Here is a 15,617-nt window from a genome sequence, read left to right on the forward strand (position 1 = left end):
CCATCCTCAATATACAGGTCTCTCTTTATTCAATAAGGGCCTAGTACTCATTTATATTCCATGCACTTGGTTTCACATAGGAATGCTATCATTATAACATCACTGCAGTGCATTCACTATTCAGAAATCAACCCACTTAACATTGAAAATCCATATTTTTTCAGTGGAATGTTTTTGATAGTATTTGTAGTTGTCTTTTGACTTTTATATATATGATAACTCATCTTGATGCTCATAAATGACATTTAATTCAATGTAAGATCTTAACCCTGTTCCTCTGTATGTGTCCTTCTATACTGCATTCAAAAGAAGAACACTTGGTTGTTTGTGCAGCCTTCCTGCATTTTTGCATCACATTAATTAATAGTGCCATACAGCGGCACTGGTCTGGCCTAGAAATAAAGGTGGCCAAAGAACAGATGCTGGCCAAATGCTCATTCAGTCAACAACAATTCATGCCAGCCTCCTTTTCCTCCCCAAACACATGCATGCTGATCTCAGTCAAGCATGCAAGTGTTCTCAATAGTCAGAGGGGGTTAAGTCACAGCCAGACACCTTCTGATGGAGGCTTATCTCACATAACAATAAAGGATAGAGGATGTTGAACTCCAACATGCCAGATCTTTCGTTCCACCTACATATGACATCCAGGGAGAGTATGGACAGCCCTATACATGTTAGATGGCCCGCTGAAATCAGTAGTTTTATCTGACATTCATCGAAGGCCGGGTTCATATCACTGCTAAGTTTTTTCTGTTCTTCTGCGTTAGTACATAATTGACCCAAACGTATAATGGAGTCTGTTCAGTTTCTGTTCAGAATCCAGTTTTTTTACCTGACAAAAAAGTCCTCCATGCAGGACTTTTTCGCCCAATGTTTTTAACGGAATCTGCAATGGAGGCCCTGAATAGAGCATCCAACGTAGATGTGGATCCCGTAGAGATGTACAAATCGATTTGTCTCGTTAGCCAGACTTCACCCAGGAGGGCTGTCCCCACAGGTGGGGAAGCACCCACCTGGCATATGATTGACAGGGCCAGACATCTTGCCTAGCCCTATTAGTCACCTGCCCATGCCACTGTCGAAGCTCATATTCAGCTACAGAAGCAGCTACGCCAGAAGTGTAGCTGCTTCCGAGCCAAATTTTAGCTTTCGCAATAGCACAGGCAGGAGATTCACAAGACTGGATGGCCCTGTCAATTATAGGTAGCTGCTTCTCCATCTGTGGGGACATCCCCATATGGGTGAAGTCTGGCTAACAAGATGAATCAATTCATTAGATGTAGAGTGTAGTGTAGTGTGGTGTAGTGAAGACTCTTAAACTTAAGGATGCCCGATCAGGTTTTCTGGTGCAGTTTTGCCGCTAAAACCAAGTGTAGATTCCCAAAAGAAGACAAGCAGAATCTGCCAGTCATAGTTACTTTCTCAAATCCTGAAGTGTACTGACAGATTAAAGGGGATGTCTCATTGGAAAATCTCTATTTTATAATAAACCCAGGCCTGTGATCAGCTGCTTGATGTAGTTTTGCTGCAGCCAACCCCACTGATCATCTGAGGAAAGCCATACGTTTTACTTTGTTGTCTTCAATGCAGGAAACGTAGCATTACATATTCAACCAACCATGTAATACATGAACGGGATGGTTCTCAAGAGCTGTTCTTTGCTAGTGGCTCTTAAGCAGGTCTCAAGATGTGTTCACAACATTCCACTTGTTAGAACAGGCATTTGTGCCCTTCCTACTGTACTTGCGAACAGAAACATCAACCATAGTAAGCCAATTTGAAGGCTCTGGAGAACTGTTCTTGGTGACCCAGCTTTTAGCCTGTATAAAATTATAGATTATTACTTCCTGTCTTTTCTTTTCTGCCCCTATCTCAATATCCGTTTTTGTACATTATTACTTCCATAGTCATGTGCCTTCTTGAAAAGCTTTTCAAGGGGAAGGTGATTGTACATTTAACTTTATTGTACATTATCTGAACGGATGCGTTTGTGCAGATCCATGACAGATCCGCACCAAACGCGAGTGTGAAACTAGCCTAAGCCAAGAAGACCCACATGACAGCCCACATGCACCCTGTTTGTTAGGGATTTAAACTCACCCCCTTAAGGCTTCCAAAAAGGCCTATGTTAATATGGTAATATGATTAATAAAATATAATAATTTAACCATACAAAAGAACAACTATAGTAAATATACTTTATGGGAGACTTAGTTTCCTACAGCAACCAATCAGATTCCACCTTACATTTGTCAGAGCTCTGTTGGAAAATGAGAGTTAGAATCTGATTGGTTGCTATGAATAAATAAGCCAGTATTACTTTACATCAGTTTTGATAAATCTTCCCATTTAACTATTTTATTAATTGTAAAATAGTATTATATTATATACAGTACAGACCAAAAGTTTGGACACACCGTCTCATTCAAAGAGTTTTCTTTATTTTCATGACTATGAAGGCATCAAAACTATGAATTAACACATGTGGAATATATGCATAACAAACAAGTGTGAAACAACTGAAAATATGTCATATTCTAGGTTCTTCAAAGTAGCCACCTTTTGCTTTGATTACTGCTTTGCACACTCTTGGCATTCTCTTGATGAGCTTCAAGAGGTAGTCCCCTGAAATGGTCTTCCAACAGTCTTGAAGGAGTTCCCAGAGATGCTTAGCACTTGTTGGCCCTTATGCCTTCACTCTGTGGTCCAGCTCACCCCAAACCATCTCGATTGGGTTCAGGTCCGGTGACTGTGGAGGCCAGGTCATCTGGCGCAGCACCCCATCACTCTCCTTCATGGTCAAATAGCCCTTACTTTCAAAGTTTACCCAATTTTTCAGCTGACTGACTGACCTTCATTTCTTAAAGTAATAATGGCCACTCGTTTTTCTTTACTTAGCTGCTTTTTTCTTGCCATAATACAAATTCTAACAGTCTATTCAGTAGGACTATCAGCTGTGTATCCACCTGACTTCTCCTTAACGCCACTGATGGTCCCAACCCCATTTATAAGGCAAGAAATCCCACTTATTAAACCTGACAGGGCACACCTGTGAAGTGAAAACCATTTCAGGGGACTACCTCTTGAAGCTCATCAAGAGAATGCCAAGAGTGTGCAAAGCAGTAATCAAAGCAAAAGGTGGCTACTTTGAAGAACCTAGAATATGACATATTTTCAGTTGTTTCACACTTGTTTGTTACGTATATAATTCCACATGTGTTAATTCATAGTTTTGATGCCTTCATAGTCATGAAAATAAAGAAAACTCTTCGAATGAGAAGGTGTGTCCAAACTTTTGGTCTGTACTGTATATAGCAAAGCACACATATATACATGTGCATGATACCTATCAGCCTATCTAAAATAAACATCTCTAACTGTATGACAGTGCTATTGGCATGTAACGTCCTGTGTGCATACTTTCAATGCTTTAACCACTGGCGAATACGCACATACTGTGAGCTGGAGCTTAGGAAGTATGTGGGAATGCAGCTAAACATGTGGGATTAGAATGTCCGTGTCCTTAATTGCGTCTGCTCCATGGGTTATAGACAAAAATGTCTTTTAACTAGGTCAAAGCAAAACTGAGATTCGGTTCCCAAGCCCACAGCCTTCCACTGAGGACTTGCTGACCTTTTTTGGTCTCCTTGTAGCTCACATAATAATTGTTTTCCTCCTCTTGAATTATATAATATATAACGCTTCATTTTAGGAAATATTTCAACTTTCTGCAGTTATTACAGTCTGTTATTTTCTCCTGTTAAATAAAAACAAACATATTCGAATAACAAAATTATGCCAGCAATTGCCCTTTGTGGCATATCCCTAGTACAGGAATCAGCTGCTGTGAAACTACAACTCCCAACATGTAATATGCTTGGCTGTTCTTCTAACTCACATAGAAGTAAATGGAACATTCTGGGAGTTATAGTTTCAGAACAGCTGGAGTGCCGGAGGTTGCTGATCCCTGCCCTAGTATATCAGATTTTCCAAAGTGTATCAAGCTCTAGTAGTTAGTAAGGGGTTCATGACCTTAAGGCCGCATTCACTCAACTGCGGTGCCACCGTGCCTGTGTTGCGGACTGAAAACCACGGGTTCGCAAAACACGGGCACTGACCGTGTGAACTCCATATCACTGTACGGACCCATTGAGTTCAATAGGTCCACAATCTGCAAGATGTGGTGAAAGATAGGACACGTCCTATCTTTCGTGGTAAAGAAGCACAGACCCAGAAGCCAATGTAAGCCCTTCCTATGTCTCACTGCATCTTGTGGATCACGGACCCATTGAAGTCAATGGGGCCGCATTGCGATGTGGAGTACAAACAGCCATTCCCGTGTTTTGCAGACCCATGATTTGCGGTCCACAACACAGGCACAGCCATCACACGTTCCTGTGAATGTAGCCTAAAGGGGTTGTTAGGCTTTGGGACTTTTTAACAGAACCATACAGCATGTTGCACCTGTTGAGAAACTCATAGTCACCTGCTGCCCACCACTCTGTTCCAGCTCCCAGGCTCCCTTGAGCTATCTTCATTCCAGATGGAAGAGGTCACATGCACCAATGCAATTAGTGACTGGCCTCAGCAGTAACATGTTACCAGGTGCGAAATGCTACTTGAGGACACATTACCACTGAGACCAGTCATTGGCTGAAGTGGCGCACATGACCCCATCCATTCAGAGCACACTGCAGGAGTCTGTTAAAAAAGCCCCAAAGCTGGATAAGAAAACCAAGCACCTCATCTGAGCATGCAGGTATTCTCACCAGTGCCATAGAGTGGGGGGCCAAATAAAAAGGGCGAACCAGCCGACGCTGTTAACACAGTGACAGTTTCTGGCAAAATAATGGGGGATCAGACCGCCATAGGCTTCCTGTCCCCTGCCATTCACTTGCAGATGCTCACATTGCTGGTCGACTAAACCAGCCAAAGGCCTAAGCCATCCGAGTGTTTATCTATCTATCATAGGCATCAGAATTTCAGCAGACCCATCAACATTGATATGACCTTTAAAGAAATCTTGCTGATCCGGTGTGAAGTAGGCTGATATTACTACTTTTCCTCAGATCCCCAAGTGGAACAGAATTACTGTCTACAGCACTTTTATTTTATTATCAAATTAGAAAGAGTCATGTCCCACGTCTCCTATGTGCCTGTGGGGGGCACTCCCCCATCTTTCTCTCCTGAGACATTGTCATTGCTTGTTAGTTTGGAATAGATTATAATTAGAGTTATTTACACAGAAGGAAACTTCCTCTTGGCCTTTTTGATGTTTTTGGGCTCAGTGAAAAAAAAACTTTATCTTTTTCCAGTGTAATTGCTAGCAACTTCATTTCTCAGCAGATTGAAATCTTTCAGATTTCTGTTCTCTTTAATAAATGTATGTCGGCTGCTTTAATCAACCTTCATTTATCAGCATGTATAGAGGTCAAATGAAATTTGTGTAGCCTCTTAATTAACTATGACTATTGAATTTAGTTTGCTACTGTACATTAAATTTTTATGGTGTACATAGCAAAAGAGGTATGATGCTCACAGCTGGGTTTACATGGTTGCCATACCTTCCAACTTTACAAAATCATAAGGATGGACAATATGTGCGACAATTTTTTCATACTTGACCATGCCTTTCCACCTCCACGCCACCAAAAGCATAACTATACACACCCAGTCCCCTTAATGCCCCCACATAGTAATTATTCCCCCTTTTTGCCAGCACACAGTAGGAATGCCCACACTGTGCCCCCTTCACAGTAGTTATGCCCACAGTAGTAATGCCCACATTGTGGCCCTCAGAGTAGTTATGCCCATATGTCCCTCTTCACAGTAGTAATGCCCACATTGCGCACCCAATGCGAAAACTGTGTCCCCTTGACATTAGTTATGGCCAGATATGTGCTCCCTTCACAGTAGTTATGCCTATATATGTGCCCCGTTCACAATTGCTGTGTCCAGATGTGCCTCTTCACAGCAGTTATGCCCAGATGTGCCCGCTCCCAGTAGTTATGCCCAGATATGTGCCCCCTCACAGTAGTTATGCCAAAATATATGCCCCTTTACAGTAGTTATGCCCAGCTATGTGCCCATTTAACAGTAGTTATTCCCAGGTGTGCCTCCTCACAGGAGTTATGCCCCGACATGTGCCCCCTTCACAGGAAGTAAAAAAAAAAACAGACAGTAAATACTCACCTAGTTCCTCTGATGATCACAGCTCCCCACAGCAGCAGGATGCTGTCACACATCGCACTGCTGTGGTGGAGAAGCAGAAGCTGAATCCTGGCCTGCCCCGATCCTCCTACACAGACCAGCAGCACAATGTGTGACAGTACATTGTGCTGTTGCTGGGAAGCGCCAACAACTGAGCTGAATGGTGACGCGGGGAGCAGACGGTTCCCTGCGGAGATATCAGAGCCATTCCGGTGGTTAATCAAGAGAACACAGGGGTAACTGGAATTAGAAATAGTTCAAGAGAGAGACCGCACCACTTACAAATTAACTTTTACTAGATCCAATCCGTGGCGGTGCCCGCAGTGTTGAAGCCTAGCCCGACGAGTTCCAAGAGATCATAAGATGGAGAGAAGACCGCGGCACTCAATGTCTTCACAATATGCAGAGTTTTATTACCAAACCGTTCACCATTTTGACTCCTAAGAGTTTTTCTTAGGAGTCAAAACGTTGCACTGTTTGTGAATAAAACTCTGCTTATTGTGAAGACATTGAGTGCCAAAGTCTTCTCTCCATCTTATGAGCTGGAGATAGAGCCACCAGAGTGTTTGAAGGGGTTGTGCCAAATTTTTAACATATCTGCTATCCACAGGATAGGGGATAACTACCTGATCGCTGGGGGTCTGACGACTGGGACCCCCACTGATCACGAGAACAAGGGTCCCATTTGTGCATGCGCACTGCTGCTCCATTCATTCTCTATGGGAGCGCCGGAGATATTGTCTAAGGAGTGCTGTACCAAGTGGTTGGTGACAGATTCCCTTTAAGTAAGCGAAGGAACACAGTATACAGTCAAACCTATACGGAATTATTGGTTGATGCACTTTTCTCTGATGAGATCACTGCACTGCTGAGATTGCACAGAGCGTTGCTGGGAATCCCCAAATATGGAGCATACTTGCTGAATGACAAGATTAAAGAGTCAGGCAAGAGGGAGGCACATATGCAAAAAGCTATAAATCTATGTAGATAAAAATGACACCTGCAAATATTCAGCTGTTGTAAACTGCTTTATGCAACATTTCTGCAATGTACCTTTCAAACTAACACTAAAGCTGGTTAGGCTACTTTCACACTTGCAGCAGAGTGATCCGGCAAACAGTTCCGTCGCCGGAACTGCCTGCCAGATCCGACAATCTGCATGCAAACAGACAGCATTTGTAGACGGATCCGGATGCAGGGCCGTCTTACAAATGTATTGCAGGAACGGATCCGTCTCTCTGGATGTCATCCGGAGAAATGGATCCGTTATATATTTTTTATCACTTTTTTACCGGTCTGCACATGGTAAGGACGGATCCAGCATTGCAGAATTTTTAATGCCGGATCAGGCACTAATACATTTCAATGTACATTAATGCCGGATCCGGCATTCCGGCAACTGATCCGGAGTTTTGGACGGAGATAAAACCGCAGCATGCTGTGGTATTTCCTCCGTCCAAAACGCCGTTCAGTGACTGAACTGAAGACATCCTGATTCATCCTGAACAGATTTCTCTCCATTCAGAATGCATGGGGATAAAACTGATCAGTTCTTTTCCGGTATTGAGCCCCTAGGACGCAACTCAGTGCAGGAAAAGAAAAACGCTAGTGTGAAAGTACCCTAACACACATTAGGTTTAAGCTGGCCAAACTCACTGACTTCAACAAGATCAGGATATGATCTAATGAGTAAAGGGGTAGTAGCCTGCCAATTTTATTGAAGGACAAGTGAATATGTAGAGATCAGTGAATTTCCTGAAATTCATTTTAGTTCTGATTCTATTAAAGTGTCCCAACTGCCCTGAAAAGTCATGTATTACACTGAGAGGTGTCAAGCTGTTTTACATGAAGACAGCATTAGTAATGTCAGAGTGAAGGCAACATATATGGGTAAATGGATGGTAGCTGGTGGTTACAGCACACTGCATTGCCATATATATCCCTTTTTGGGCCACTTACCTTCCTGTGCTTATGCGTACATGGTGGTATCAGAAGAAGCAATAGCTTTTTAACAAGCAGTCCAAAAATGATTCCTTTTTGGGGGTAGATATTTATGGTGTTTATGAACACAGTGTTACTGGAAGAAGCAATGGCTTGTTTCTAACAAGCAGTCTAAAAATTATCAATTTTTAACAAGTTGAAACAAGCTTGCTGTTATTATAAAGAAAATATATATTGTCCTGAAAAGTGAAGACACAATGGCTTTTACTAAAGCTGTCAAAAATGATTCCTTTTTTGGGAACAGTTTCAAGTTGTTATACTGTACAGAGTAGAGCTCACAGCACCAGAAGAGCAGTAAAGAACATAATGAAGGCAGGAGATGTTCATTAGTAGTGGTGAAAGAGTGTAATAGAATACACAGTTCATAGCTATGATGCCCACCAATATATCAGGTCAGGTACACTACTCAGAAATGAGAACTATTTTAATAAACTTTAAAATATATTTTTTATGAAAAAAGATCAATTGGACAAAGTCGGTTACAATATACTGTCAGTAACTGTGTCACACACCAATATGGCAGGCGACACACTATCATCACAAGGATTAATACTGTGAAATATTTGCTTTGATTGTGAATTACGTGATGAAGATTGTTCTGATTCATACTGATAATAAATTATGTTGTATAACTTTAAATGCTGCTACTTTAAATAACACCAAGGTTGCAAAACTTCATGATGCAGCCTGACTGTCTGTGATTTTGAATAATGTGACGAAGATTGGGCTGAGTCACATTAAAAATAAATGGAATAGTATACCTTTAAATACTGCACACTAGTACAAGCAGTATGACTAATGGCTGTCAAAACCAGCCTCCCTGAGGCAGCCTGAATAAGTTACACAATATGAAACACTGACTCCTGTCTGTAAAACCTATCTTTCTGTCAAATAATTACCGGCATAAATCTATCTAGCAATTGCCTTCTGTCCACTGTAAAAATTAGCTGTATTCTGTGTCTAAAGATCTATTTACTCTATGCAACAGACATTGTATTCCTCCAATATACAAGCCCAGGAAAACCTCTCAGATCCTGGCTGAGATCGTATATTGTTCACTGACATCACAGCTGTAGCCTCTCATGATTGACTGATATTATATAGATATTATATAGCACTATATTCGAAATATTCGCAAATTCCCAAAGTTGCGATATTCGCCTAAAAAATGTGTTATTCGAATATTCGCGCTCAACACTATACGTAACTTAATTCTGTTGTATTCAGGTACTCAGAACTGAGATCTATTGCATGTAGTGCCCACAAATTCATTAATGGAGTCAATGTTGCCTGCCATTTGGCAAACACGTCATCTTGAAGTGTTACTAGTGATCAGCGAATGTTCATTCACGCATCTTCTTGTGTAATCAGGAATGTGTTGGTGATAATCAATAGAACTGAATGAGGGAGGAATGACCTCGGTCACAGTCATTCCTCCCACATTCAGTTTGCATCGATCTATGTAATCAGGCTCGTGTAAATGAGCGCTGATGGATGTGTTATCATCCATCGGTGCTTGCACTGCCAGAACCTCAGGCAGTATAATACTACCTAAGTCTAGAGTCCACGCATTGTATAATTGTGTATTTTTGTTGTCTACACGCTAAGGGTGAAAGGGGTGTGTCAGTATTTTATCTATTTGAAATGTCAGCTACAAAGTGAATAAATTGAACAAATGATAAAAACTTTATTCAGAATGAACGACACAATTAACTAAATGTGCTGTTTCGTTTATTTCAGGATTTTGGTGTAAAGCATGAGGTGTTTGTCAAGAACACATCCTATGCAACAACTGGTACAGGATTTCGGTGAGTTGCCATAATGGGACTGCATTGTAGTAAACATGGGGAAATTTACAGACAATAGTATTCCAATGTATGACATGAATTTACTGTCAATAAAGCATTCTTCTGAAAATATTTCGATAGGAAATGCAAGTCACCTTTTTCATATGAACTTGTTCAACTTTCCTTTTTCACTTTCTAATTTCACTTTTGTGTTTCTTGGTTTTGCATACCTCCATTTTAAGCATTATCTGCTCAAAGTATAAATTGGATCATTGCACTCAATAGTTCATTCAAGAACATTTCTTTGAAGATGTTTTCCAATATAAAAAAAAAAGCATAAAGTTTGCGCAGCATGGCCCCTGAAACAGAAGATTCATATTTACCTGCTCCATGCTGCTCTGGTTCTCTGCACTGCATCTGCATTCTCCATCTTGTGGTCCTGCTACTGTTTACATCAGGCTGGCCTATTGACATGGTCATATGCAGCTCTTCCAGCATTGACTGGCTTCAGTGTTGATGTACTGCTTATAGACCACTGGAGTAGATTGGAGCAGGTAAGTATAATTCTTCTGTTTCAGGTGCCATGCTGCAGGAATTTTAAAAACATTTTTAACAGAAATCCACTTTAAGCTGGTTATTAGAGATGAGCCAATCGAAGCTGACGAAGTGGAATTCGATCCGAATTTCAGGAATTATTCAATTCGCACCGAATCCGCTTTGTGGTAACGAATCACATTTTTTTCCTAAAATGGCTGCTGCACATGTTAGAGATAAAAATCCTGCTTCAGCGCTACGAAACCCGGTCAAGACAGTCTTGTGTTAAAGAATCCTCTTTATTCCATTAAAAATCATACAGGGTAAAAAAAACAATGCGTTTCAGGGAATTATGTCACCTTGCCACTCTGTGGTCTCCTCATGTTGCTGCCACCTCCACATTATTTCACCTTGCCACTTTGTGGTCTCCTGATGCTGCTGCTACCTCAACACTATGTCATCTGGCCTCCTCATGCTGCTGCTACCACCTCCACACTATGTCACCTTGCCACTCTGTGGTCTACTCATGCTGCTGCCACCTTCACACTATGTCACTTTGCAGTGTCAGAGTGGAGTACCTATGGCCCACCAGTAAAATTTATTTTGGGGGCCCACCATATGGATACATTCAAGTATAATAAATAATCTAACAAGTTTTTTATATGAACATAGGCTGGTTGAGGTGCTGTACATTGAATATGTGTATGTAGTGCAGTAAATCTAATGTGTTATGTTCCACTTGTGCAGGGGGTGGGAGACTAGGGGCCCACCTTGCTCAGGGCCCACTGGGGGATTACGCTGTACCCCTGGGCCAGTCCAAGCCTGTCACCTTGCCACTCTGTGGTCTCCCACACTCTGTCATTGTGCCACTCTGTAGTCTCCTGATGCTGCTGCTACCTTCACACTATGTCACCTTGCCACTCTGTGGTCTTATGATTCTGCTGCCACCTCCACACTATGTCACCTTGCCACTCTGTGGTCTCCTGATGCTGCTACCACCTCCATACTATGTCACCTTGCCACTCTGTGGTCTCCTGACACTGCTGCTACATCAACACTATGTCACCTTGCCACTCTGTGGCCTCCTCAAGTTGCTACTTCCAACTCCACACTCTGTCATTGTGCCACTCTGTGGTCTCCTGATGCTGCTGCCACCTCCACACTATGTCATTGGGCCACTCTGTGGACTTCTCAAACTGTTCCCACCCTCCCCACTTCATGACTGGGCCACTATTTTGCCTTTTTGGCCTGGTTGACATCATCATTTATTTGACCCTTCTTCTAATCTGTCAGAAGAAAGAAAAAATGAGACACACAACAGAGCAGCTGTAAGGCCTGTATGGTCCCATCAGAATTGGCTTATGCTTTGGTAGCCAAAAGCAGGAGTGGGTACAAAACACAGAAGACATGCAAATATTCCATTCACGTGTCATCTCTGTTTTGGATCCACTCCTGTTTTTTTTTGGCATTAGCAATTCTGATGGATTACTGACCAAATGCTGACCAAGTGAAGGTGGATGCTCAACTGACAGGATCCGTTTTTTTGGGGGTTATTGTTCTGACAGATCAGAGGAAGGGCAAAATAATCAGTGACGTCAACACAAACTTACTGCTGACACCCTCTCCACTCTGCCAGGGGTGCTCTACTTGTATAAGCGTTTAATAGAACAGGTTCTGTAGACATCTATGTGGAATCAGCTGATGACGATGTAAAAGAAGTGCGCTCTTTCACGCTAAAGTAGGATCTTGGGCCTCTGCACGGTTCTTTATACCTGACGCTAACATCGACCTGTAAGGTTGAGTTCACACTTGAGTTATTTGGTCAGTTTTGGCCATGTAACTGCCCAAAGGGGTGAAGTGTGCAGTGATTCTAAGAGCAACGCCTGTCACCTGCGTGTTATACTGACTCACAGTATTGTTTCACTACCACAGCAGACTCACTATCCGTGTTACTGCAAGGCACAGTGTTCTACACCACTATACAGGCTCTCTGCAGCCAGAAAATAGCAGTTTTTACCGCGATTCGCCACTAAGTAATAAGGATCGAATTGAATCTTTTCGGAAAATTCGGAAAACTGACCGAATCAAATTTTTTAGAAATTCGCTCATCTCTACTGGTCATACACTATAAATAGCTCTCAGATGACCGTTATTGATAGCGAACTTTCTACATGCACGCCTAGGTCACCTAAATGCTTCTGGCGGAAGCTTATGTCCCTTGAGAACAAAACATCGGACATGTTTAAATCCAGCATGCCCAATCCTTTCTTCTCCCACCATATGCTGAACAACTCAGGCTGAGCACAATAGTTACTAGCAGAACCACATCCAAAAATGTTTCATTATTTATTATGTGTGGTGAACACAGTAAGAAAAAAAAATCCCCAATGCCAGAATTTCTGTTTTTTGGTCACTTCACCTCCCAAAAAACTGAATTATTAATGAATAAAATAAGTCACATGTGCACAAAATATCAATAAAGACAACTTGTTCCACAAATGGGTATGTTGATAGAAAAACTAAAAAGTTCTGCCTCTTTCAAGCAGGGAGAAAACCTTGATTGTTGCTTAAGGGTTGTTTAAGTCTTTAAAGGGGTTTTCTGTGAATGCCTAAATTTTACCTGTTCCTTGTCCCTCTTTTCCTGAGGCGTGTCCATTTTCTGGTCCCTGGCTTGTTTACTTCATTCTGGGAATAGGCATAGTCGCCTGTTTCACTGCAGCCAATGATTGGCTTCATAAGTGACGTCCACAGGAGACACATCACTGCTGTTGCCAATGGTTGGCAGCAGTGAAGCAGTTGACCATGCCTATGTCAAGGAGGGAGTCAACAAGCCCGTAACTGAGAGATAGACACACAGGAGTGAGCAAAGTACCATTTCATCAGGGTGCAGGTAAGCATGAATCTTTCAATAGCAGAAATAGGCTGTGTGCATCAGTTAAAATGTAGGTACTCCCAGAAGACCCCTTTAAGTCTTGAACTGACTAATTGAATGTGACTATTTAGCTACAAATTTGTTAGTCCTCAATCATCTTACTAACCAACTGAGAAACATGCAGTAGTTTTGTTGTTTGGTTGTTACCCAAGACAATACCTACTAATATACTTTTATTCTGAATACTGCTCCAATGGTCCTCATTCCACTAGCGTTAAACCTTTATATGCATATGTATAGAAAACCAGTGTAATAAATACATATTGTAATAATTTTACTCTTTAGTTCCTCTAAAGGAAAAAGTGAAGATGCATCAGAAAAGGCAACACATGAGACAGCATTCAGTTCTTATTCCACTCATCATACTAGCTCCGGAGGAGATAAACAAACCCGTACTATACAAATGGGGATTCAAAGACACACCAGAGCCCAAAGTCTCACTCCAGCTTCTGGATTATACAATCATCTACAGAGTGGAAGGCTGAATACTGTAAACTCTTCCAGTAATCTAAATCCATGCAAAATTGCACAAGTTTCTTCCAGTCATGCTTCAAATGAATTTGCTACCCCTGAAGGTGATTTATGTCCTCCTAAAAATATGGATATGTCTCCAGACGATGATAAGACTAAAACTATGGATTTAAGTTCACATTCCAGTAATTTTATAAATAACAAAAATGAGAAATTAAGAACAAAGTCTTCCCCACCACAGAGACCACCACTTCATAAAATTAAATGCATGGATTTAGAAAAAGAAGAGAACCTATCTCTCTCCAACAATTCATCTTCTGTAATTGAGCATAGTCCTTCCGTTGGTTGGAAAAACAATACAATGTGGAGTACAAGTTCATCAGAGACAGAGACCCCTACAAACTATGGAAAAATATCTCTTCGTATATCTGAGTCTTGTCTCCAATCATCCTCCCCTGTGGCTGTACACGAGGAAGATGATGATGAAGTGTTTGTTGAGGATCAAGAGTTGGAGACATTCACTGAAAACCAGTTTGTTCCTCCATCTCCACCTCCATTCCCCCCACCTTCACTGAAAGATGCTCTTCTCAAGAATAGTCAAGAAAAAATACAGCATGTTTCTGCTGATTCCTTTGAGAAGAACAAAAATGAAAGGCAAGTGCTTGATGCAAAAGATTAATGCACAATAGGACAGTGTTATAATTTTAAGCTTTTATTACTTTCTTTTTGTGTGGTCCAACTTGCTTGAGCATTTACTAAATATTTTATCGTATCAATTTTAGATATTAAAGGGGTTGTCCATTTTTTGGTTTTTAAGTTCCATCTCTCCACCCAGCAAGCCCTGTGAAGGGAACTATACTTACATGCTGCTTGCCGCTCGGTTCCAGCTTCGTGGGTCATGTCTTCATGGCACTTCCAGTCCCCACATGTTAACTTCCTTTATGAGCAGGGCCAAGTGCACCATTGCAGTCATTGACTGGCCAATTGTTGACATGTCCTCAAGCAGCACATGACCCTATCCATGCAGGAAGTTTACATGTGAAATGCTGTGAAGACCCACAGCCTCCCAGGACCCATGGAGGTAAAACAGATCCATGAGGGGCAGTTAAATGTAGCTAATTTCACAAATGGTGGGAGGGATTAAAAAGATGTGGGCAACCCCTGTATGGGTGTAGATGTATTAACTAATTATTAAACTGATAACATACGTTATTCAAATTCTAGGTGATTCAGTACTGTTATAAAAAAAATTAAAAAAAGCACTGGGTTAACAATTCATGCTGTATAATTATTCCAAGAAAGGTTGAACTTGATGGACGTGTCTTTTTTTCAATTTATATAACTATGTAACAAAGAAAGGTGTAAAGATACAGTCACTTGAATGTAGGGACTTTTGATTAGCCTGGGTTTACATCTGCACTTTTAATTCCAGCAGTCTGTTCCATCGGAGAAACAGACTGCTGGAATTTACTGTATCTGGCATACTCGCAGCATTTTTTGTCATGACCTTTGTCATGTCATTTTTTTCACATGACCTGTGTTATTAGTCAATTATTGCTTTTAAAACTGTGTCACTTACATAAAAGGAAATCATATAATTTTCTAATATAAATGTATTTAAAATTCTGCACACGTACCTTTCTTAGGCCTCTTTCACACGTGCGTAACGGATTGGCTCC

General features: G+C 41.4%; 1 protein-coding gene across 9 annotated transcripts in view; it reads left to right on the forward strand.

Moving 5' to 3' along the window:
* Window positions 1-15,617, forward strand: part of SHROOM3 (shroom family member 3) — a 432,673-nt gene that overhangs the window by 395,777 nt on the left and 21,279 nt on the right. For all 9 annotated transcript variants that reach the window (XM_040418007.1, XM_040418009.1, XM_040418008.1 and 6 more), the window contains 2 exons: window positions 9,955-10,022; window positions 13,753-14,592. In XM_040418007.1, coding sequence (XP_040273941.1) covers window positions 9,955-10,022; window positions 13,753-14,592 — 908 coding nt within the window. The remainder of the gene's footprint in view (window positions 1-9,954; window positions 10,023-13,752; window positions 14,593-15,617) is intronic.

The sequence above is a fragment of the Bufo bufo genome, chromosome 2 (genome assembly GCF_905171765.1).
Source record: "Bufo bufo chromosome 2, aBufBuf1.1, whole genome shotgun sequence".
NCBI lineage: Eukaryota > Metazoa > Chordata > Amphibia > Anura > Bufonidae > Bufo > Bufo bufo.